Consider the following 25,735-nt stretch of genomic DNA (forward strand, 5'->3'; position numbering starts at 1 on the left):
CGTTGCGGTCCCCCCCTCTGGTGGTTTACCTTGGTAGTCTCTCTGACAGCGGGCATGCCGCCACAAGGATAGGCTGTGGGTGTCCGGATTTGGGGTCGCCGTTGTGGACCCGTCGTCCAGACTGGAAGATCTGGGCAGTAACTTAGGCAGATGTTAACAACGCACACACACTCATGAAATATATATAATTACATTCATTCCCCAATGAGCGGCGTTGTGGCACTAAGTGATGGTTGTATGGGGACTTTGTTTATGGCTCTATCACTTCCTAAGTGTCAAAGGAACTGAACCGAAAAGGAATGAAAGCATAAACAAAACAAAAAAAATATACAAAATATAGTTCACACAAAAAAATCATCTTAATTGGACTGTATTCTATATACGTCCAATGTTCTGGCAAAATGATTATCATGGCATTGTCTCTAATGCCATATCTAGGGTTTTCCTACTTGGTGTGTTGCTTAGGCGCTATCCTAAGTTGATAACTATATGATAAGTCTACAGCTGTAATGCACTAGTTTTGGGCAGTCTACAGGTATGACCTATGGACTTCTGGGAAGAAAACTGGTGAGTGCTGTAGAGTCAAAGGCCTAGAAGTAAATGTTCAACTTTACTAAGGCTGGTATATTGCTTGGGCCCTTAAGTGGTCCTAGCATAAATCCTAATTGGATGTTCCGTTGTGCATGTGCGTTTATGCTTACACAAGCGCTCATGTCAAGGGAAGAAAACCAAGTATCCGGGCAGATTACAACTTGTTCAGAATGAGTCTGACGTAGTCAGGTAATTTTCAGGTCAATGCCTGGAGGTCAGTCAGAATTGGTGTCAAGGGAGTCTGTAGTAGTTTTTCTACAAGTCACTGTTTCTTCCACTTTTGTAGTGGCGATAGGTTTGAAGTCTATTTCATAGCTATGTTATCCACGGAGGAGCTAACCTCACGACGGAAGTACTCTTTAAGTATTGGACCAGTCATACGTGGTGTGATCATGGTTCATGACTTCTAATAATTTTCCTCCTGAATGGAGGATCCTATTTATTAGTGACATGTGTGTTAACCATTGGAAGAGTGCACTGGAGATTCCCCTCCACGTGTTGCACTCTGAGTGACTCCTATGTCGCTGTTGTCAATGGTAATTTGATTGGTTAAGTCTCTAACCTTCTTACTGATTGTAGCTGGACTGACTGTTGCTAGTATTGGTACTGGTACTCAAGGGGACCAGTTATCCTACCGATTTATTCTGAAATATTATCTACCGGAACACATGATTGGAGCATTTTACTAGTTGTATTGTAGTTGAACCTACGCATGGCAAGGAATTATTATTGTTGCCATTTGTTTTGGAGGTGGACAAGTCCACTGGACTTCCTTTACGACCAGTGTGGTACACCTCAGTACTATCTTAGATGTCTTCTATGATAATCCCCGTCTAGGGGCCTGTCTGCTCCTCACTGTTCTCATAGGAGAGTTTACAACTAGATTTGATTTATGCTCTGGCGGCCTCGTACGGTGTTGTCCGTAGTCTTGACCCCCCCACCGGCCTCGATGAGGCTCATCATGGGTCTGGGCTACTATTCCCCCCCTTTGTGCCTCGGGACCCCCCCACCAGCGGGTGGTGTTGGTGTCCGATGCGCAAATGAAAAGGTCGGACCCTATGTACGAGTTGTCAGCGGCCGCGTTTTTATGAGAGTGGCTGTAACCTTTCAACCAAATCTCCTGGTGTTTGTGATTCAAAACGCTCAGTGGCTGTCGAGGCATGTCAGTCACCACCGCGTCCGCGTGTGGCAACCTCTTCATTACCTGCGAACTGAGACGAGGATATCGGTCTGTGATATCGCAAAGTGTTTCACAAGTGGGAGTCATCGGGTCAGTTGCTGGACTGACGCCATTAGTGTCATTGTAAGGGGTGACAGTCCCCAACAAAGCGGAAGGTGTATCATCGGAAAAAGAGTATACTCTGCGCATCAATGTTTTTCTTGCTGAGACGGCCGCAGTGCTTGCGGAAGTGTCCAAAGGGCAAGAGAAGTTCATCTCAACTACCGTATTGCATGACTGCAAGGAGGAGGGAAATTGCTTATTCACAGAGACAGCTGGCTCGAAATCATGAAAAGACTGGTCAATCAGGTTGGCTGATGGAGATATCGTACTATCTCCGTGGATCGGATTCTGTACCAAGAGGTTTCTAAACGTCTTTTTCCCAAGGGGTGCTTTCGACAGATACCCCTCGTGAAGGACTGCGTTGCAGCTAGCGTTAGGGGAAGACAGTGTGGTCAGTGGAGAAGGCACTGTGGCCTGTGACCATACCTGGTTGGTTTTCCAATCCATCAATGGGAGTAACCGATCCATCAAGTCTGCTCCAAGTAGCAGGGTTACAGTTTTGAGGCTGGTAACATACACAGGGTGAACGAGCGATACGTCCTGGAAGTGTAGTTTCAGCATGACTCTCAATGTGAGAGGCGAGGTAGTCTGAGTGACCCCTCGAAGTTTAGTGTCGCATCGTTCCACTTTTAACCAACGTTTAGTTGGTTTCAAAGCCCTTTTGAGATCATCAAACAATGTTTGAGAGATGAGTGATATTGTCGCACCAGAATCAATTAGCGCATGATAAGTTAAGCAGTCCTCCAGGACTGTTTCCAGGTATGGCCGTTTAGATTCGTGGTTAGTGGACATATTCCCCACAAAGTGGAGTGGTCGTTCGCAACGACGTGATGTGCCATGTCTGTTCAAGATGGAAGCAGATTGACTTTTCCGATTTTGAGTGGGCTTGGCTTTAACGAAGCGTTTTACCTTTTTCTTCGCAACTTTTGTATCAGAGTCTATGGACAGAGCCCGGGGGCTTGTTTCTTGATCAAGCGGGCCCTGGATAGGGTCTTGAATGAGAGCGGGAGAAATTTGAACTTTAACGTCCATGCTATGGGTGTTAATTCCTGCGGACCTGGTGTCCGGTAATTCCCCGTCTAGTCCTTGTGATTTATCTTTTACCCTTTTCTCAAATTGTTCTCGCTTAAGTTCTTCCCGTAGTGGGACTTCTGGAGAACATTGGTCTACGTTTTGGTCGTCCTTCAACCCTTTGTTATCCTTGTGCTCTGACACTTTTTGTGGGTTGGGTGCAGGAACGTAGCGAACGGGTCGATTGTAGCGGTAGTCATGTTGATGGCTACGTACTTTACAGTTATTTCGACCGCAGAGGTTACTGGAATCATGGTTTTGTGGTAGAAACTGTTGTTGTGCTTCATCTCTCGACGCTCCAATACCTGATAATGCACCCTCTAACTGGAGTGAGTTCTCCTGGTTAAACTTCAAAACTGAGTGGTCAGGGCTCTTAGCGTTGTGAACTTTTGATGCCTCAAAAGCTGTGCTTGCAAGCTCTCTGAGTTGTAAGATAGGCAAGCCAACGTGGGCTGCAGGGCCCAAGTAGGTAATAAATGTGGGATACATGTTTGACAGAAACATTTGTTTGAATGGTACCAGCTCTTCCATTCCTGTTTCAGTGAGTAGGCCAAAGTAAGCTGAACGAAGCCTATGATCGTAAGCTTGTGGGTGTTCGTTCCGAGCTTGTTTGACGGTGTTAGCCAGTGAGCTATCGTGTTTGCGAGTCCCAGAACCACTGAATTCTAATTTCAAAGCTGTGGCAAGTTTAGCGTAGTCATTTAGCACGTGTTGCTGTTGTAGGCGAATGAACCTCGTCACGTGTCTATTCGACGTTCGCTTCAACAGGTAAACCCTGTCAGAACCCGTAGCATTCAGGTAGCCACCCAACGCGTCCTCTATGTCAGCTAGGAACGTCTCAGTATCGTTTGGCTGACCTGGAACGGGGTCAAAGGTGGGGAAATTCTTGACGAGTTTGTCAAGGTATTCCGCGCCAAGCAAGCGGAGAGGGTTGGCTTCATCCTGTGGAGAGATTGGGGCCGAAAGGCCAAGAGAGGAAGCCAAGCCTTGTTATTGTTGGCCAAGAGGCGCCATATTACTCAGTGCCGAAGGGCCAAGAGGAGAAGACTGAGGGACACATGAGGGAGGCAAGGTCTGAAACCTATTGTCTTCACTCCTGTGAGTACAGGGCTCCGGTTGCTTGGATGGGTAGTCGCGCTGTAGAGCGTGACCATTCTGGACTTCCTCCAGATGGTACCTAAGGGTGGAATTCTGCTGCATTGCAGAGTCCACTTGAGCGCTTAGAGTACTGATTTTGGACACGTGAGTGTCACACCTGCTCCTTTCGGTCTCAAACTTATCTGTCATGGTTTGCAGATAGAGGTCTTGAGTACGGAGCGAGAGATTCAGTGATGAGATTTCCTCTGCTTGCTTAGAAATCAATATTTCCATCCTCATCACCTGAGTCCTCTCATCATTCATTTGGTCAGCGACTTCAATAAGTTCTGCTGATTTATCATCCAACTTTGTCATTGTGTTCATCAACTGATCGTCTTTGGTCTGCAGCGCTTTGAGGAGCACCGTGTTATTTTGAGTAACATTCAACAAAACAGCATGCATGTTGTCAAGTTGAGCGCTCCTGTTTGTAGATAACTCTTCAGATTTATCTAGTTTGGCGTGGACATCATCGTATTTAGTTTTGGCTAAATCGAGTTGTTCCTGTAGCATATGATTTTGTTCCTGTAGAAAACAATTTTGTTGAAGAGCTTTTGCTTGTCCATCGTCATACGTTTTTGCAATTACATTTAATTGTTCAGTTTTCGAACGCAGTTCCATAGCTAGCAGAATTTTTCCCTTGTCTGCATTGGTCATTGGTTTCCCGGTTCTCTCCACCTGTCCCTTTATGTCTACCGTTACCTGCTCGTGCTTCAGCTGTGCACTGCGGTATTGGACAGATGGCAATCTCGGATGGCAAGACATCAGAGCTAGACTGGAGAGAACCTTTACGAGGCCTGCGCCCGATGGTTGATTTTGGAAAACATTGTTGTCTGCTTTTCCACTAATGGCATAATTAGGGTTGTTATCGCTGCTGAGGTCAGAGATCAATCCATTTACGGGTGGAGGTTCACTAATTAGCGGGCGAGTGGGAACCACCCCCTCTGATAGCTTGCACATTATTAGAACATTTGAAAGGAAATTTTTTTTTCCTAATTTTCCAAAATTTGGTTTTGGAATGTGGAAAACTGCAAAGACGATTTAATCTATTTATAGACGTTAATGAACCATCAGTACTGTACAGTACTGTGGAAGTTGGACGTGAATGAATTTGCCAAAGCAAATTGAATTAATCAATGCCAATGATTAGTCCTACCTGGGTAGGCTATCTGGGTATTAAACTTGAATTACCTGAGAGGTTGCTTCATCCCGGTTAATATGCAAAGTTTAAGTTGTCTCATTTAATTGGAAGAACCTAGAAAGGTATGTTCGACAATTTAACTAAATAAATTGAATGAGACGATAATCCATACAATCTCCATTGATTGGATATCATAAGTGTAAACCGTAGTTCAAATGTTGGGACCCTTCACCACTAGGGTACGCTCCTCCCTGGGGCTGAGCGTCAGTAAAGGGGTTTTACTGACTGTGCCTTGCTAAAGCAGATTTTACTGATTAATCTATTTATGATATATCAAACCTGTATAGGCTATCTGGGAATTAACATTCAATTAACCTGAGAGCATTGCTTCATCTAAGTTAAGTTTGGAAAAAGTTAATCATGTCTCATTGCCCAATCAATTTTGGATATTATTTAAAAGATCCACTTGAAAAGGTAAATCTGGCAATTTCACTTGTTAGTTAAATTGAATGAGACGTGCTCCACGTTTGAATTTCCCCTAGAGATGTACTGGCAATTCTTCACCACCAGGGTGCAGAATGCTGAAATTTAAACGGAAGTACAAAGGTCGGACTTCCGTCGCGCTAGCGGATGAATTTTAAACATGTTACAGGGAGAGGAAAATGTTCCCTCTCTGTTAGCTTACCCGTAATGCTAAGCTATTGCTACTTGGTTCAGGAGTATCCTTCCAAGCACCAAAATAGGAAAGGGTGGGTTTTCTAGTGACGTCTCACCTTAACCCCATTCAGCATATTCTGCTAGCGTTTATGCTGACCCGAGCGACACGGTACTTAAATACCGATATGCATACGGTCTGCCCGCACTGTCTTGTACCAAGCGGATCAGTTCGTAGCTGGATTCTTCACCAATCTTCCATACCTTCTCCAGAACACAAAATGTCGCTTGGCTCTCCAATTCTATGAGTTGGAAGAATTTCCTGTGTCTCTCTATGGGCCATGTGGCCAGAGACTCTCCTGGAATTTTAGAGTTTTTACAACCCTTTACACACAGGGTGGATTGGGGGAAGGTAGGTTGGGTGGTGGTGCAAAAGGGAGGGGATCAACTGTCCTCCCTGTACCAAAAGAGGCCAACGTCATGACAGTAGCGTACAAAGTTTAGCAGATGTTATCACAAGGGCAGCAAAATATGCTTCTGTTTCTAGCTCCATAGTGGAGCAAAATGCTTCTGTTTCTAGCTCCTACAGTGTAGCAAAATGCTTCTGTTTCTAGCTCCAACAGTGGAGCAAAATGCTTCTGTTTCTAGCTCCATAGTGGAGCAAAATGCTTCTGTTTCTAGCTCCTACAGTGTAGCAAAATGCTTCTGTTTTTATATTTTACAGTGGAGCAAAATGCTTCTGTTTCTAGCTCCAACAGTGGAGGAATATGTGTGTCCGTGGGTCTGTGTGTCTGTGTGTCCGTGGGTCTGTGTGCCTGGGTGTGTTACCTGACGTACTATGTCCTTGCAGTATCTTCTCCCTCGCTGTCTCCTCGACCCCTCAACGTCCTTCCTCTCTCTCCAGGTGTAGTACCTTCTCCCTCTCTGTCTCCTCGACCCCTCAACGTCCTTCCTCTCTCTCCAGGTGTAGTACCTTCTCCCTCTCTGTCTCCTCGACCCCTCAACGTCCTTCCTCTCTCTCCAGGTGTAGTACCTTCTCCCTCGCTGTCTCCTCGACCCCTCAACGTCCTTCCTCTCTCTCCAGGTGTAGTACCTTCTCCCTCGCTGTCTCCTCGACCCCTCAACGTCCTTCCTCTCTCTCCAGGTGTAGTACCTTCTCCCTCGCTGTCTCCTCGACCCCTCAACGTCCTTCCTCTCTCTCCAGGTGTAGTACCTTCTCCCTCGCTGTCTCCTCGACCCCTCAACGTCCTTCCTCTCTCTCCAGGTGTAGTACCTTCTCCCTCTCTGTCTCCTCGACCCGTCGACGTCCTTCCTCTCTCTCCAGGTGAGTAGTGACCAACATCAACACCTCAATTTGACCCAACTTTATACTGTGTTGTGACTGATTAATGTGACTCCCATATGGCACCCTATTCCCTATATAGTCCACTACTTCAGACCAGAGCCCAATGGTACCCTATTCCCTATATAGTCCACTACTTCAGACCAGAGCCCAATTGTACCCTATTCCCATATATCTAGTGCACTACTATAGACCAGAGCCCTATTCCCTATATAGTGCACTACTTTAGACCAGAGCCCAATGTTAACCTATTCCCGTACATATAGTGCTCTGGTCTAAAGTAGTGCACTATATAGGGAATAGGGTGCCATAGGGCTCTGGTCTAAAGTAGTGCACTATATAGGGAATAGGGTGCCATAGGGCTCTGGTCTAAAGTAGTGCACTACATAGGGAATAGGGTTCCATTACTCAGAGTCGTTGATGAGACAGGGGGATTTACTTCCTGTATTACTGAGAACAACTTTCTCCAGAGGGGGAATACCATTAATTCATTCATTATGCCTCACTGATACTGAGTCAGCAAGTCAATCAACATGAGTCAGTATGAATACTTGGTGTGGTTGTTACTCATGTTGTGTGTGTGTGTGTGTGTGTGTGTGTGTGTGTGTGTGTGTGTGTGTGTGTGTGTGTGTGTGTGTGTGTGTGTGTGTGTGTGTGTGTGTGTGTGTGTGTGTGTGTGTGTGTGTGTGTGTGTGTGTGTGTGTGTGTGTGTGTAGTTGACGGTGCGGTAGCTCCAGATAGCATGTGTTCGTATCCTCCTGGATCTTTGTCTGACTGTGCCAGCCAAGCCCTGTCTGCCTCCCCCCTCTCCCCCAGGACAGGTGAGTTAGAGTCTGTCCTCTCCCTGTCCCTCTGCCTCCCCCCTCTCCCCCAGGACAGGTGAGTTAGAGTCTGTCCTCTCCCTGTCCCTCTGTCCTCTCCCTGTCCCTCTGTACTCTCCCTGTCCCTCTGTCCTCTCCCTGTCCCTCTGTCCTCTCCCTGTCCCTCTGTTCTCTCCCTGTCCCTCTGTCTCTCTCCCTGTCCCTCTGTCCTCTCCCTGTCCCTCTGTCCTCTCACTGTCCCTCTGTCCTCTCACTGTCCCTCTGTACTCTCCCTGTCCCTCTGTCCTCTCCCTGTCCCTCTGTCCTCTCCCTGTCCCTCTGTACTCTCCCTGTCCCTCTGTACTCTCCCTGTCCCTCTGTCCTCTCCCTGTCCCTCTGTCCTCTCCCTGTCCCTCTGTCCTCTCACTATACCATGTAAATAATGTCCCTGTCCCTCTGTCCTCTCACTATACCATGTACATGATGTCCTCTCCCTGTCCCTCTGTCCTCTCACTATACCATGTACATGATGTCCTCTCCCTGTCCCTCTGTCCTCTCACTATACCATGTACATGATGTCTCCTCCCTGTCCCTCTGTCCTCTCACTATACCATGTACATGATGTCTCCTCCCTGTCCCTCTGTCCTCTCACTATACCATGTACATGATGTCCCTGTCCCTCTGTCCTCTCACTATACCATGTACATGATGTCTCCTCCCTGTCCCTCTGTCCTCTCACTATACCATGTACATGATGTCCTCCTCCCTGTCCCTCTGTCCTCTCACTATACCATGTACATGATGTCTCCTCCCTGTCCCTCTGTCCTCTCACTATACCATGTACATGATGTCCTCTCCCTGTCCCTCTGTCCTCTCACTATACCATGTACATGATGTCTCCTCCCTGTCCCTCTGTCCTCTCACTATACCATGTACATGATGTCTCCTCCCTGTCCCTCTGTCCTCTCACTATACCATGTACATGATGTCCTCTCCCTGTCCCTCTGTCCTCTCACTATACCATGTACATGATGTCTCCTCCCTGTCCCTCTGTCCTCTCACTATACCATGTACATGATGTCTCCTCCCTGTCCCTCTGTCCTCTCACTATACCATGTACATGATGTCCCTCCCTGTCCCTCTGTCCTCTCACTATACCATGTACATGATGTCTCCTCCCTGTCCCTCTGTCCTCTCACTATACCATGTACATGATGTCTCCTCCCTGTCCCTCTGTCCTCTCACTATACCATGTACATGATGTCTCCTCCCTGTCCCTCTGTCCTCTCACTATACCATGTACATGATGTCCCTCCCTGTCCCTCTGTCCTCTCACTATACCATGTACATGATGTCCTCTCCCTGTCCCTCTGTCCTCTCACTATACCATGTACATGATGTCTCCTCCCTGTCCCTCTGTCCTCTCACTATACCATGTACATGATGTCTCCTCCCTGTCCCTCTGTCCTCTCACTATACCATGTACATGATGTCCTCTCCCTGTCCCTCTGTCCTCTCACTATACCATGTACATGATGTCCTCTCCCTGTCCCTCTGTCCTCTCACTATACCATGTACATGATGTCTCCTCCCTGTCCCTCTGTCCTCTCACTATACCATGTACATGATGTCCTCTCCCTGTCCCTCTGTCCTCTCACTATACCATGTACATGATGTCCTCTCCCTGTCCCTCTGTCCTCTCACTATACCATGTACATGATGTCTCCTCCCTGTCCCTCTGTCCTCTCACTATACCATGTACATGATGTCCTCTCCCTGTCCCTCTGTCCTCTCTTCCTCCAGATCCTGTACCATATAAAATACCTCCTTTCAAACATCATGAAAAAAAACCATCTTAAACAAAGCCAATCACATGAGAATGTTACAGTGTGCGTGTGTGCGTGTGTGTGTGTGTGTGTGTGTGCGTGTGTGTGTGTGTGTGTGTGTGTGTGTGTGTGTTACAGAGGAGTACATACACCAAGCCAAGGCTCACCTGAGGGGAATGTGCCAGGTAAGACCAGAGGGACCGTTGAGTTGGGATTGACTTTCTTCAAAAGACAACTCTACCCGTCTCAAACCAATGACGTTGTCTCAACAGGACATGGAGGCGGGCCTTAGCCTGGCGTCCCACTATGTTGACGTGCGATTGGTCCAGAGGCAGATCCAGATTGGCTCAGGGAAGAACGGCAGCAAGTGTCTGGAGAAGGATCTGGTCGCTATCGGAGACGGGGAGAGGAGGCGGGACTCGTTGGCCAGGAGTCAGGTTAGACCCTGTGACATCATCGTTACGTCGTCGCCCACAGAGAAACTCTTAGTGTTTAGTCTTAAGGCCATAGTTACGTCATCGCCCACAGAGAAACTCTTAGTGTTTAGTCTTAAGGCCGTAGTTACGTCGTCGCCCACAGAGAAACTCTTAGTGTTTAGTCTTAAGGCCATAGTTACGTCATCGCCCACAGAGAAACTCTTAGTGTTTAGTCTTAAGGCCGTCATTATGTCATCGCCCACAGAGAAACTCTTAGTGTTTAGTCTTATCTTCTCTAGGGGCGGCGGGACGAAATCTTCCCACCTACGTAACAGCCAGTGGAATCCTGTGGCGCGTTATTCAAATACCTTAGAAATGCTATTACTTCAATTTCTCAAACATATGACTATTTTACACCATTTTAAAGACAAGACTCTCGTTAATCTAACCACACTGTCCGATTTCAAAAAGGCTTTACAACGAAAGCAAAACATTAGATTATATCAGCAGAGTACCCAGCCAGAAATAATCAGACACCCATTTTTCAAGCTAGCATATAATGTCACATAAACCCAAACCACAGCTAAATGCAGCACTAACCTTTGATGATCTTCATCAGATGACAACCCTAGGACATTATGTTAAACAATACATGCATGTTTTGTTCAATCAAGTTCATATTTATATCAAAAACCAGCTTTTTACATTAGCATGTGACGTTCAGAGCTAGCATACCCCCCGCAAACTTCCGGTGAATTTACTAAATTACTCACGATAAACGTTCACAAAAAGCATAACAATTATTTTAAGAATTATGGATACAGAACTCCTCTATGCACTCGATATGTCCGATTTTAAAATAGCTTTTCGGTGAAAGCACATTTTGCAATATTCTAAGTAGATAGCCCGGCATCACAGGGCTAGCTATTTAGACACCCAGCAAGTTTAGCACTCACCAAAGTCAGATTTACTATAAGAAAAATGTTATTACCTTTGGTGTTCTTCATCAGAATGCACTCCCAGGACTTCTACTTCAATAACAAATGTTGGTTTGGTCCCAAATAATCCATTGTTATATCCAAATAGCGGCGTTTTGTTCGTGCGTTCAAGACACTATCCGAAAGGGTAAAGAAGGGTGACGAGCACGACGCATTTTGTGACAAAAAATGTCTAAATATTCCATTACCGTACTTCGAAGCATGTCAACCGCTGTTTAAAATCCATTTTTATGCCATTTTTCTCGTAAAAAAGCGATAATATTCCGACCGGGAATCTGCATTTAGGTAAACAGACGAAAGAAAATAAAGCATGGGGTCGACTCGGGCACGCGCCTAAGCCCATTGTCCTCTGATTGGCCACTTGCCAAAAGCGTAAATGTGTTTCAGCCTGGGGCTGCCTCGATATCATTCAGCTTTTTCCCGGGCTCTGAGAGCCTATGGGAGCCGTAGGAAGTGTCACGTTACAGCAAAGATCCTCAGTCTTCAATAAAAAGAGCCAAGATGAACAACAACTTGTCAGACAGGCCACTTCCCATATAGAATCCTCTCAGGTTTTGGCCTGCCATATGAGTTCTGTTATACTCACAGACACTATTCAAACAGTTTTAGAAACTTTAGGGTGTTTTCTATCCAAAGCCAATAATTATATGCATATTCTAGTTACTGGGCAGGAGTAGTAACCAGATTAAATCGGGTACGTTTTTTATCCGGCCGTGTCAATACTGCCCCCTAGCCCCAACAGGTTAAGGCCATCGTTACGTCGTCGCCCACAGAGAAACTCTTAGTGTTTAGTCTTAAGGCCATCGTTACGTCGTCGCCCACAGAGAAAATCTTAGTGTTTAGTCTTAAGGCCGTAGTTACATCATCGCCCACAGAGAAACTCTTAGTGTTTAGTCTTAAGGCCGTAGTTACGTCATCGCCCACAGAGAAACTCTTAGTGTTTAGTCTTAAGGCCGTCGTACGTCGTCGCCAACAGAGAAACTCTTAGTGTTTAGTCTTAAGGCCGTAGTTACGTCATCGCCCACAGAGAAACTCTTAGTGTTTAGTCTTAAGGCCGTCGTACGTCGTCGCCAACAGAGAAACTCTTAGTGTTTAGTCTTAAGGCCATAGTTACGTCATCGCCCACAGAGAAACTTTGCATGTTTTTCTTCCTCTATTTATAATTCTATCTGTCAGGAAAAGTGTAATTAATAATTAATAGTAATAATAATTAAAAATAATAATAATTGTAATTAATAATTAATGTATTTATTATCTGTGTTCCTCGTCAGGTGTTCGAGAGCTCCGCCGGGGCGAAACCCAAACGTTCCGTCGTGTTGCTAGGCAACGCCGGCATGGGCAAAAGCACGCTCATCAAGAAGCTCTGCGTTGATTGGTCCGACGGCCTACTGCCTCAGTTTGACTTTGTGTTCTTATTGGACGGTAAGGCTCTGACCCTCCCCCCCGAGCCGACCTATAGCCTTCAGTCCCTCCTCCTACACTACTCCTCCTCCTCCTCCCCCATTCCCTCTACCTGTCCCCACCACCGGGATGTCTTCAATCAGGTCCTCTCTGTCCCGGAGCGTGTGCTTGTGATATTCGACGGCTTCGAGGTGGTGCGTGACTTGGAGGGGCTGCTGCAGTGTCCAGCGGATGACAGTAAAGGGGAGACCTACAGCGTTAGACAGCTGTTCTCAGGCCTGCTCCAGAGGAAGCTCCTACCAGGCTGCTCTCTGCTCCTCTCTGCCCGACCACGAGGCACCGTCAGTGGGCTGCTGAGACGGGCTGACAGCCTCCTGGAACTCTCTGGCTTCTCCCCACCGGACGTAGAGAGATACCTGGGACAATACTTCTCTGGACAGTCCCAAGAGGTCCCAACCTCAGGCCTAACCTCAGATCCAATCCCAGTCCCAGTCCCAACCTCAGACCCAGCCTCAGATCCAATCCCAGTCCCAGTCCCAACCTCAGACCCAGCCTCAGATCCAATCCCAGTCCCAGCCCCAGTCCCAGTCCCAGCCCCAGTCCCAGTCCTAACCCCAGTCCTAGCCCCAGTCCTAGCCCCAGTCCCAGTCCTAGCCCCAGTCCTAGCCCCAGCCCCAGTCCTTGCCCCAGCCCCAGTCCTAGCCCCATCCCCAGCCCCAGTCCTAACCCCAGCCCCAGTCCCAGTCCTAACCCCAGTCCTAGCCCCAGTCCTAACCCCAGCCCCAGTCCTAACCCCAGTCCTAGCCCCAGTCCTAACCCCAGCCCCAGCCCCAGTCCTAACCCCAGTCCTAGCCCCAGTCCTAACCCCAGCCCCAGTCCTAACCCCAGTCCTAGCCCCAGTCCTAACCCCAGCCCCAGCCCCAGTCCTAGCCAGGCTCCACAGCCAGCCGTACCTTCAGTCTGTGTGTTGGAACCCAGCGCTGTGTCACATGGTCTGTCTGCTTCTAGAACACTGGGAGGGTTTAGAGCCACTTCCTTCCACGCTGACGGGACTGTGTCACAAAGTACTGGCGCTAAAGAGGAGACTACACACTCTGAAACACACACACTGTCCAACCGTACCCCAAACTCACACACACACGCACATCTTTAAACACAGTCAGAAACACGTCCCTAAACCCACACGCAACAGGACGCTCTCGCACATCCGCACTCGCTCTCGCACTCAATCCCAAATTCAATCAGAAGAAGAGAAGAGGAGGATAGAGACGACAGAGGAGGGAGAGACGGAGGAGGGAGAGAGGGAGGAGGGAGAGACGGAGGAGGGAGAGAAAGAGAGAGAGGAGGGAGAGAAAGAGAGAGAGGAGGGAGAGAAAGAGAGAGAGGAGGGAGAGAAAGAGAGAGAGGAGAAGAGGGAGGAGGGAGAGAAAGAGAAGGAAGAGAGAGAGAAAGAGAGAGAAGAAGAGAACAGGTGTGTTCTGTCAGAGTTGAGCGGTCTGGCTTGGCAGGGGGTTAAAGGTCATTCGTCTCTCCTGACCCTGACCCTGGAGAATACCGTCGATGTCAGGCTGAGATTGTTTGGCCTGAGGACTGGACTGGTCCATTCTCACTGGCTGAGGGAGGTGCAGGGCAGACATTGTGACGATGACGGTGACGACGTGAATTCTGACAACATCCTGTCCTGGGCCCACCCTTTCCTGCAAAGCTTCCTGGGCGGGGCCCACCTGTCCGTCTCCAGCTGTGTGTCTGACCGCGCTCTGCTGACCCAGATACTCCCACAGGTAGAATAACTGTTTTCTATTGAACCTCTGTCTGTTCATATGTCCTATATAGACTAGAACCTGAACCAGCACCTCCTTCTAGCTGGGACTCTGCTGATATTGAGGAAAATGTTTTCTTCCTATGCCTGTGATATGCAGTTGTCCCACATAGCTTCCTGAAGATGAATGTACTGACTATGACTGGTCCACCTAGCTATCTGGAGATGAATGTACTGAATATGACTGGTCCACCTAGCTATCTGGAGATGAATGTACTGACTATGACTGGTCCACCTAGCTATCTGGAGATGAATGTACTGACTATGACTGGTCCACCTAGCTATCTGGAGATGAATGTACTGACTATGACTGGTCCACCTAGCTATCTGGAGATGAATGTACTGACTATGACTGGTCCACCTAGCTATCTGGAGATGAATGTACTGACTATGACTGGTCCACCTAGCTATCTGGAGATGAATGTACTGACTATGACTGGTCCACCTAGCTATCTGGAGATGAATGTACTGACTATGACTGGTCCACCTAGCTATCTGGAGATGAATGTACTGAATATGACTGGTCCACCTAGCTATCTGGAGATGAATGTACTGACTATGACTGGTCCACCTAGCTATCTGGAGATGAATGTACTGAATATGACTGGTCCACCTAGCTATCTGGAGATGAATGTACTGACTATGACTGGTCCACCTAGCTATCTGGAGATGAATGTACTGAATATGACTGGTCCACCTAGCTATCTGAAGATGAATGTACTGACTATGACTGGTCCACCTAGCTATCTGGAGATGAATGTACTGACTTTGACTGGTCCACCTAGCTATCTGGAGATGAATGTACTGACTATGACTGGTCCACCTAGCTATCTGGAGATGAATGTACTGAATATGACTGGTCCACCTAGCTATCTGAAGATGAATGTACTGACCATGACTGGTCCACCTAGCTATCTGGAGATGAATGTACTGAATATGACTGGTCCACCTAGCTATCTGGAGATGAATGTACTGAATATGACTGGTCCACCTAGCTATCTGGAGATTAATGTATTGACTGAAAGTGGCTCTGGATAAGAGTGTCTGCTAAATGACGAACATGTAAATGTACTCTACTCTACTCTGTTCTACTCTATTCTACTCTACTCTACTCTGTTCTATTCTACTCTGTTCTACTCTGTTCTACTCTACTCTATTCTACTCTATTCTGTTCTACTCTACTCTGTTCTACTCTATTCTACTCTGTTCTATTCTACTCTATTCTACTCTGTTCTACTCTATTCTATTTCTACTCTGTTCTATTCTACTCTATTCTACTCTGTTCTACTCTACTCTATTCTACTCTATTCTATTCTACTCTACTCTGTTCTACTCTATTCTATTTCTACTCTATTCTATTCTACTCTGTTCTACTCTATTCTACTCTACTCTGTTCTATTCTACTCTGTTCTACTCTACTCTGTTCTATTCTACTCTATTCTGTTCTACTCTACTCTATTCTGTTCTACTCTACTCTATTCTACTCTATTCTATTCTACTCTACTCTGTTCTACTCTATTCTATTTCTACTCTATTCTATTCTACTCTGTTCTACTCTATTCTACTCTACTCTGTTCTACTCTACTCTGTTCTATTCTACTCTATTCTGTTCTACTCTATTCTACTCTGTTCTACTCTACTCTGTTCTACTCTACTCTATTCTGTTCTACTCTACTCTATTCTACTCTGTTCTATACTACTCTACTCTGTTCTACTCTACTCTATTCTACTCTACTCTGTTCTACTCTATTCTACTCTGTTCTCTTCTACTCTACTCTATTCTACTCTACTCTGTTCTACTCTACTCTGTTCTCTTCTACTCTACTCTATTCTATTCTACTCTACTCTGTTCTATTCTACTCTGCAGCCCAGGGGGAGGCGACGGCCTCAGGGAGAGTGTCTGGACCTTGCTCAGCGATTCGCTGTCGGGCTGCTTTTCCGGAACAAGGCGGAACTCCGGGATCTGGCCACCCTGGATACCGGCGCCATGAAAGTGGTGATGGCCAAGCGAGCCGCTGTGATTTCACACCTGGAGAACCTTCACCACGGCGACCTGAGCCCCGCTCGACTCCTGGAGGCGTGTCACTGTGTTTACGAGACAGGCGACGTCCACTTGGTCAGACACCTGGTACGGAACCTTCCTGAGGTTCTGTCGTTCCAAGGGGTTCCGCTGTGCCCCGCTGACACCTTCGTAGTGTGGAACCTTTTGGACCAGTGTAGAACCCTGAGGAGGAGGTTCTGTCTGGGGCTGGAGGACACAGGACTGAGGATGACAGGATTAAAACTACTGACAGGTCTCAACAACATACACTCATACAGGTACTGGTACTGTTACACTGATAGACCTGATACAGTATAGATCTAGAACAGTATAGATCTGTTACAGTATAGATCTGTTACAGTATAGATCTGTTACAGTATAGATCTAGAACAGTATAGATCTAGAACAGTATAGATTGGGGCTGGAGGACACAGGACTGAGGATGACAGGATTAAAACTACTGACAGGTCTCAACAACATACACTCATACAGGTACTGGTACTATTACACTGATAGATCTGATACAGATCTGTTACATTATATATCTAGAACAGTATCGATCTGTTACAGTATATATGTTACATTATATATCTAGAACAGTATAGATCTGTTACAGTGTATATATATATATATATATAGAACAGTATAGATATGTTACTGTATAGATCTGTTACAGATCTGTTACATTGTATATCTAGAACAGTATATATCTGTTACATTATATATCTAGAGCAGTATAGATCTGTTACAGTATATATCTAGAACAGTATATATCTGTTACATTATATATCTAGAACAGTGTAGATCTGTTACATTATATATCTAGAGCAGTATAGATCTGTTACAGTATATATCTAGAACAGTATATATCTGTTACATTATATATCTAGAACAGTGTAGATCTGTTACAGTATATATCTAGAACAGTATAGATCTAGAACAGTATAGATATGTTACATTATATATCTAGAACAGTATAGATCTGTTACAGTATATATCTAGAACAGTAGAGATCTGTTACAGTATATATCTGTTACATTATATATGTTGAACAGTATAGATCTGTTACAGTATGTATCTAGAACAGTATAGATCTGTTACATTATATATCTAGAACAGTATAGATCTGTTACATTATAGATCTAGAACAGTATAGATCTGTTACATTATATATCTAGAACAGTATAGACATGTTACATTACACATCTAGAACAGTATAGATATGTTACATTATATACCTAGAACAGTATAGATCTGTTACAGTATATATCTAGAACAGTATATATATGTTACAGTATAGATCTAGAACAGTATAGATCTGTTACAGTATAGATCTAGAACAGTTTAGATCTGTTACAGTATAGATCTAGAACAGTATAGATCTGTTACAGTATAGATCTAGAACAGTATAGATTGGGGCTGGAGGACACAGGACTGAGGATGACAGGATTAAAACTACTGACAGGTCTCAACAACATACACTCATACAGGTACTGGTACTGTTACACTGATAGATCTGATACAGATGTGTTACATTATATATCTAGAACAGTATCGATCTGTTACAGTATATATGTTACATTATATATCTAGAACAGTATAGATCTGTTACAGTGTATATATATATATAGAACAGTATAGATATGTTACAGTATAGATCTGTTACAGATCTGTTACATTGTATATCTAGAACAGTATATATCTGTTACATTATATATCTAGAACAGTATAGATATGTTACAGTATATATCTAGAACACTATAGATCTGTTACATTATATATCTAGAACAGTATAGATCCGTTACAGTATAGATCTGTTACATTATATATCTAGAACAGTATAGATCTGTTACATTATATATCTAGAACAGTAAAGATCTGTTACAGTATATATCTGTTACATTATATATCTAGAGCAGTATAGATCTGTTACAGTATATCTAGAACAGTATATATCTGTTACATTATATATCTAGAACAGTGTAGATCTGTTACAGTATATATCTAGAACAGTATAGATCTAGAACAGTATAGATATGTTACATTATATATCTAGAACAGTATAGATCTGTTACAGTATATATCTGTTACATTATATATCTTGAACAGTATAGATCTGTTACAGTATGTATCTAGAATAGTATAGATCTGTTACATTATATATCTAGAACAGTATAGATCTGTTACATTATAGATCTAGAACAGTATAGATCTGTTACATTATATATCTAGAACAGTATAAACATGTTACATTACATATCTAGAACAGTAGAGATCTGTTACAGTATATATCTGTTACATTATAGATCTAGAACAGTATAGATCTGTTACAGTATATATCTAGAACAGTATAGATATGTTACAGTATAGATCTAGAACAGTATAGATCTGTTACAGTATAGATCTAGAACAATATATATCTAGAACAGTTTAGATCTGTTACAGTATAGATCTAGAACAGTATAGATCTGATGTTCTCTCTCTTCAGTATGTAGAACTTGTAATGTGTTTTGAACATGACTCTAACGTGTGTGTGTGTGTGTGTGTGTGTGTGTGTGTGTGTGTGTGTGTGTGTGTGTGTGTGTGTGTGTGTGCGTGCGTGCGTGCGTGCGTGCGTGCGTGCGTGCGTGCGTGCGTGCGTGCGTGCGTGCGTGCGTGTGTCCCAGGGCGTGTATCGCTGACACCATCACTCTGTGGGAGGAGCTAGAGCAGAGTGGGGAGGAGGAGCTTCTGAAAGCGGCTGTGTCTAAGTTGACCCTTAACCCTTTCAGAGCCACGCAGGTGTCCCATGTAAAACACCTGTCTACACTGGTCAACATACACACAAGCAGGAGACTGTCTGAGAGGTACGCCAATACACACACACACACACACACACACACACACACACACACACGCACCATCTACAATACATACAATACAATATATACAATACAATACAATACAATACAATACATTACAATACAATACAATACTATACAATACAATACAATACAATACAATACTATACAATACAATACAATACAATACAATATATACAATACATTACTATACAATACGGTACGGTACGATACGATACGATACGATACAATACAATACAATACAATACAATACAATACAATACAATACAATACAATACAATACAATACACACACATATAAACATCCTGGTATGTTTGTAAAACGTGACGATGTGTCCGTCATCATTTCAGCCTATCAGACGGGGTCCTGGGGGAGGGTATACCTGCAGTCAGAGATCTTCACAAGCTGGAGTTTGAGTGAGTATCGTTATTCAACCAATCACTATCACTGGGAAATAAGGCAATACACTTTGATTTGATTGGGTAATAAGTCAATACACTTTGATTTGACTAGGTAATAAGGCAATACACTTTGATTTGATTGGGTAATAAGTCAATACACTTTGATTTTACTAGGTAATAAGGCAATACACTTTGATTTGATTTCACTAGGTAATAAGTCAATACACTTTGATTTCACTAGGTAATAAGTCAATACACTTCGATTTGACTAGGTAATAAGTCAATACACTTTGATCTGACTAGGTAATAAGTCAATACACTTTGATCTGACTAGGTAATAAGTCAATACACTTTCATTTGACTAGGTAATAAGTCAATGCACTTTCATTTGACTAGGTAATAAGTCAATACACTTTGATCTGACTAGGTAATAAGTCAATACACTTTGATTTCACTAGGTAATAAGTCAATACACTTTGATCTGACTAGGTAATAAGTCAATACACTTTGATTTGACTAGGTAATAAGTCAAGTGTTACCACTGGTTTGACTAGGTAATAAGTCAAGAGTTACCACTGGTTTGACTAGGTAATAAGTCAAGAGTTACCACTGGTTTGACTAGGTAATAAGTCAAGAGTTACCACTGGTTTGACTAGGTAATAAGTCAAGAGTTACCACTGGTTTGACTAGGTAATAAGTCAAGAGTTACCACTGGTTTGACTAGGTAATAAGTCAAGAGTTACCACTGGTTTGACTAGGTAATAAGTCAAGAGTTACCACTGGTTTGACTAGATAATAAGTCAAGAGTTACCACTGGTTTGACTAGGTAATAAGTCAAGAGTTACCACTGGTTTGACTAGGTAATAAGTCAAGAGTTACCACTGGTTTGACTAGATAATAAGTCAAGAGTTACCACTGGTTTGACTAGGTAATAAGTCAAGAGTTACCACTGGTTTGACTAGGTAATAAGTCAAGAGTTACCACTGGTTTGACTAGGTAATAAGTCAAGAGTTACCACTGGTTTGACTAGGTAATAAGTCAAGAGTTACCACTGGTTTGACTAGGTAATAAGTCAAGAGTTACCACTGATTTGACTAGGTAATAAGTCAAGAGTTACCACTGGTTTGACTAGGTAATAAGTCAAGAGTTACCACTGGTTTGACTAGGTAATAAGTCAAGAGTTACCACTGGTTTGACTAGGTAATAAGTCAAGAGTTACCACTGGTTTGACTAGGTAATAAGTCAAGAGTTACCACTGGTTTGAGAAAGTGTGTGTGTGTGTGTGTGTGTAGGTTGGGGCCAGTGAATGGCCCTCTGGCTCTCCCTAAACTCCTGGAGCTGCTGCCAGCCTTGCACAGTCTACATCACCTGGAGTAAGTACAGCGCTACTGATGGACCACAGGACAACGGGACAACAGCTTTGACTTTATTATGCTGTTGGTCTAATCTCTCTGTCTCCCTCTCCAGTCTGGAGAACAGTAAGCTGGGGGACAGTGGTGCTCAGGGTCTGGCTGAAGCTGTGGTGTCTCTCTCCTCTCTGCAGATTATCAAGTAAGAAACCTCACACTGAGCTCTCTAGATCAGCCTGTCCATCACTGAGCTCTCTAGATCAGCCTGTCCATCACTGAGCTCTCTAGTCTCTAGATCAGCCTGTCCATCACTGAGCTCTCTAGTCTCTAGATCAGCCTGTCCATCACTGAGCTCTCTAGATCAGCCTGTCCATCACTGAGCTCTCTAGTCTCTAGATCAGCCTGTCCATCACTGAGCTCTCTAGATCAGCCTGTCCATCACTGAGCTCTCTAGTCTCTAGATCAGCCTGTCCATCACTGAGCTCTCTAGATCAGCCTGTCCTTCACTGAGCTCTCTAGATCAGCCTGTCCATCACTGAGCTCTCTAGATCAGCCTGTCCATCACTGAGCTCTTTATTCTCTAGATCAGCCTGTCCATCACTGAGCTCTCTAGATCAGCCTGTCCATCACTGAGCTCTCTAGATCAGCCTGTCCATCACTGAGCTCTCTATTTTCTAGATCAGCCTGTCCATCACTGAGCTCTTTAGTCTCTAGATCAGCCTGTCCATCACTGAGCTCTCTAGATCAGCCTGTCCATCACTGAGCTCTCTAGTCTCTAGATCAGCCTGTCCATCACTGAGCTCTCTATTCTCTAGATCAGCCTGTCCATCACTGAGCTCTCTTCTCTCTAGATCAGCCTGTCCATCACTGAGCTCTCTATTCTCTAGATCAGCCTGTCCATCACTGAGCTCTCTTCTCTCTAGATCAGCCTGTCCATCACTGAGCTCTCTAGTCTCTAGATCAGCCTGTCCATCACTGAGCTCTCTAGTCTCTAGATCAGCCTGTCCATCACTGAGCTCTCTACTCTCTAGATCAGCCTGTCCATCACTGAGCTCTCTACTGTCTAGATCAGCCTGTCCATCACTGAGCTCTCTAGATCAGCCTGTCCATCACTGAGCTCTCTAGATCAGCCTGTCCATCACTGAGCTCTCTAGTCTCTAGATCAGCCTGTCCATCACTGAGCTCTCTACTGTCTAGATCAGCCTGTCCATCACTGAGCTCTCTAGATCAGCCTGTCCATCACTGAGCTCTCTAGTCTCTAGATCAGCCTGTCCATCACTGAGCTCTCTAGATCAGCCTGTCCATCACTGAGCTCTCTAGTCTCTAGATCAGCCTGTCCATCACTGAGCTCTCTACTCTCTAGATCAGCCTGTCCATCACTGAGCTCTCTAGATCAGCCTGTCCATCACTGAGCTCTCTAGTCTCTAGATCAGCCTGTCCATCACTGAGCTCTCTAGATCAGCCTGTCCATCACTGAGCTCTCTAGTCTCTAGATCAGCCTGTCCATCACTGAGCTCTCTAGTCTCTAGATCAGCCTGTCCATCACTGAGCTCTCTAGTCTCTAGATCAGCCTGTCCATCACTGAGCTCTTTAGTCTCTAGATCAGCCTGTCCATCACTGAGCTCTCTACTCTCTAGATCAGCCTGTCCATCACTGAGCTCTCCTCTCTCTAGATCAGCCTGTCCATCACTGAGCTCTCTATTCTGTAGATCAGTGGTCCCCAAGCTGGCCATCACTAAGGCATTCCTAGTAGATTACCAAACATATCTGTAAAAAACAACGATAAAGCTTAGTTGACACTGTGAGATTGAAAAACGTTTAAAACCATGAATAGAGAATAAGAGCTGCTGTTTTAATGAGTAAGTTCATGTTATTATGTGGCACTGTGACCACTTTATAACACCTATATACCACCTTTAACACCTTTAACACCTTTATACCACCTTTAACACCTTAAACACCGTTATAATACCTTAACACCTTTATAACACCTTAACACCTTTAACACCTTAACACCTTTAACACCTTAACACCTTTAACACCTTTAACACCTTAAACACCGTTATAACACCTTAACACCTTTATAACACCTTAACACCTTTAACACCTTAACACCTTTATAACACCTTAACACCTTTATAACACCTTAACACCTTTATAACACCTTTAACACCTTTATAACACCTTAACACCTTTATAACACCTTTAACACCTTTAACACCTTAACACCGTTATAACACCTTAACACCTTTATAACACCTTTAACACCTTAAACACCGTTATAACACCTTAACACCTTTATAACACCTTAACACCTTTAACACCTTAACACCTTTATAACACCTTAACACCTTTATAACACCTTTAACACCTTAACACCTTTATAACACCTTAACACCTTTATAACACCATAACACCTTTAACACCTTTAACACCTTAAAGGTGTTGAAGGTGTTATAAAGGCGTTAAATGCGTTAAAGGTGTTTAAGGTGTTGAAGGTGTTATGGTGTTATAAAGGTGTTAAGGTGTTATAAAGGCGTTAAATGCGTTAAAGGTGTTTAAGATGTTTAAGGTGTTTAAGGTGTTGAAGGTGTTATATAGGTGTTAAAGGTGTTATAACGGCATTAAATGCGTTAAAGGTGTTAAAGGTGTAATAAAGGTCTTATACAGTAAAGGTGTTAAAGGTGTTATAAAGGTGATATAAAGGTGTTAAATGTGGTGTAAAGGCGTTTTTAGGTGTTATAAAGGTGTTATAAAGGTGTTATACAGGTGTTAAAGGTGTTATACAGGTGTTAAAGGTGTTATACAGGTGTTAAAGGTGTTATAAAGGTGTTAAAGGTGTTAAAGGTGTTATAAAGGTGTTAAAGGTGTTAAAGGTGTATAAAGGTGTTAAAGGTGTTAAAGGTGGTATATAGGTGTTATAAAGTGGTCACAGTGCCACATAATAACATGAACTTACTCATTAAAACAGCAGCTCTTTGCTCTATTCATGGTTTTAAACGTTGTTAACACCTTTAACACCTATATAACACCTTAAACACCTTTATATCACCTTTAACACCTTAAACACCTTTATAACACCTTTAACACCTTTAACACCTTAAACACCTTAAACACCTATATAACACCTTAAACACCTTTATATCACCTTAACCACCTTTATATCACCTTAACCACCTTTATAACACCTTTATAACACCTTTAAAGGAGGAGAGGGGTTATCTAGGGACATTATGACCCAGAAAAGGTTGGTGACCTCTGAACGAGATAATATCTATCTGCAATACCATTCAGTCAGTTACTGTGCTTTTGTGAACCACATGGTCTTCCCTGTGGCTCAGTTGGTAGAGCATGGTGTTTGCAACGCCAGGGTTGTGGGTTCGATTCCCACGGGGGGCCAGTACGGAGAAAAAAATGACTAAAATGTAAAAAAAATATATATATATATTTATGGTCTCTCCTCCTTTCTCCTCCTCTCCTCTCCTCTCATTTCTCCTCCCCTCCTCTCTTCTCCTCTCCTCCTCTTCTCCTCTCTCAGTCTGTCCCAGAACTGTATAGGAGACCAGGGAATAGGGAGTCTGGCTCCTGCCCTGTCTACCCTCTCCTCACTGCACTGTCTCAGGTACACACACACACACACACACACACCCCTGTCTACCCTCTCCTCACTGCACTGTCTCAGGTACACACACACACACACACACACACACACACACACACACACACACACACACACACACACACACACACACATTCACACACATTCACACACTGTCTATTCTCCAGTCTATAATCTGATGGTCTAATCCTGTCTATTCTCCAGTCTGTAATCTGATGGTCTAATCCTGTCTATTCTCCAGTCTGTAATCTGATGGTCTAATCCTGTCTATTGTCCAGTCTGTAATCTGATGGTCTAATCCTGTCTATTGTCCAGTCTGTACAGTAATGTGATATCTGACGGGGGTGCTGAGAGTCTGGCTGCTGTCTTACCTCAGATGACATCACTCAGTGACCTGGAGTAAGTCTGAATCATAAAACAGTACTGCAGTAATACAGCAGTAAGTCTGAATCATAAAACATTACAGCAGTAATACAGCAGTAAGTCTGAATCATAAAACATTACAGCAGTAATACAGCAGTAAGTCTGAATCATAAAACATTACAGCAGTAATACTGCAGTAAGTCTGAATCATAAAACATTACAGCAGTAATACAGCAGTAAGTCTGAATCATAAAACATTACAGCAGTAATACAGCAGTAAGTCTGAATCATAAAACAGTACTGTAGTTATACAGCAGTAAGTCTGAATCATAAAACAGTACTGCAGTAATACAGCAGTAAGTCTGAATCATAAAACATTACAGCAGTAATACAGCAGTAAGTCTGAATCATAAAACATTACAGCAGTAATACTGCAGTAAGTCTGAATCATAAAACATTACAGCAGTAATACAGCAGTAAGTCTGAATCATAAAACATTACAGCAGTAATACAGCAGTAAGTCTGAATCATAAAACAGTACTGTAGTTATACAGCAGTAAGTCTGAATCATAAAACAGTACTGCAGTAATACAGCAGTAAGTCTGAATCATAAAACATTACAGCAG

At 44.0% G+C, this 25,735-nt stretch overlaps 1 protein-coding gene across 1 annotated transcript in view; it reads left to right on the forward strand.

Annotated features, from left to right (window-relative positions):
• Positions 1-25,735, forward strand: part of LOC123740017 (uncharacterized) — a 53,395-nt gene that overhangs the window by 21,518 nt on the left and 6,142 nt on the right. Inside the window, exons 9-20 of the mRNA XM_082972980.1 lie at positions 7,138-7,197; positions 7,932-8,036; positions 9,980-10,026; positions 10,114-10,278; positions 12,527-14,437; positions 16,343-16,794; positions 19,183-19,362; positions 19,728-19,793; positions 21,071-21,151; positions 21,246-21,329; positions 24,666-24,749; positions 25,062-25,145. Coding sequence (XP_082829106.1) covers positions 7,138-7,197; positions 7,932-8,036; positions 9,980-10,026; positions 10,114-10,278; positions 12,527-14,437; positions 16,343-16,794; positions 19,183-19,362; positions 19,728-19,793; positions 21,071-21,151; positions 21,246-21,329; positions 24,666-24,749; positions 25,062-25,145 — 3,319 coding nt within the window. The remainder of the gene's footprint in view (positions 1-7,137; positions 7,198-7,931; positions 8,037-9,979; positions 10,027-10,113; positions 10,279-12,526; positions 14,438-16,342; positions 16,795-19,182; positions 19,363-19,727; positions 19,794-21,070; positions 21,152-21,245; positions 21,330-24,665; positions 24,750-25,061; positions 25,146-25,735) is intronic.

This window comes from Salmo salar, chromosome 03 (assembly GCF_965601325.2).
Source record: "Salmo salar chromosome 03, fSalSal1, whole genome shotgun sequence".
Lineage (NCBI taxonomy): Eukaryota > Metazoa > Chordata > Actinopteri > Salmoniformes > Salmonidae > Salmo > Salmo salar.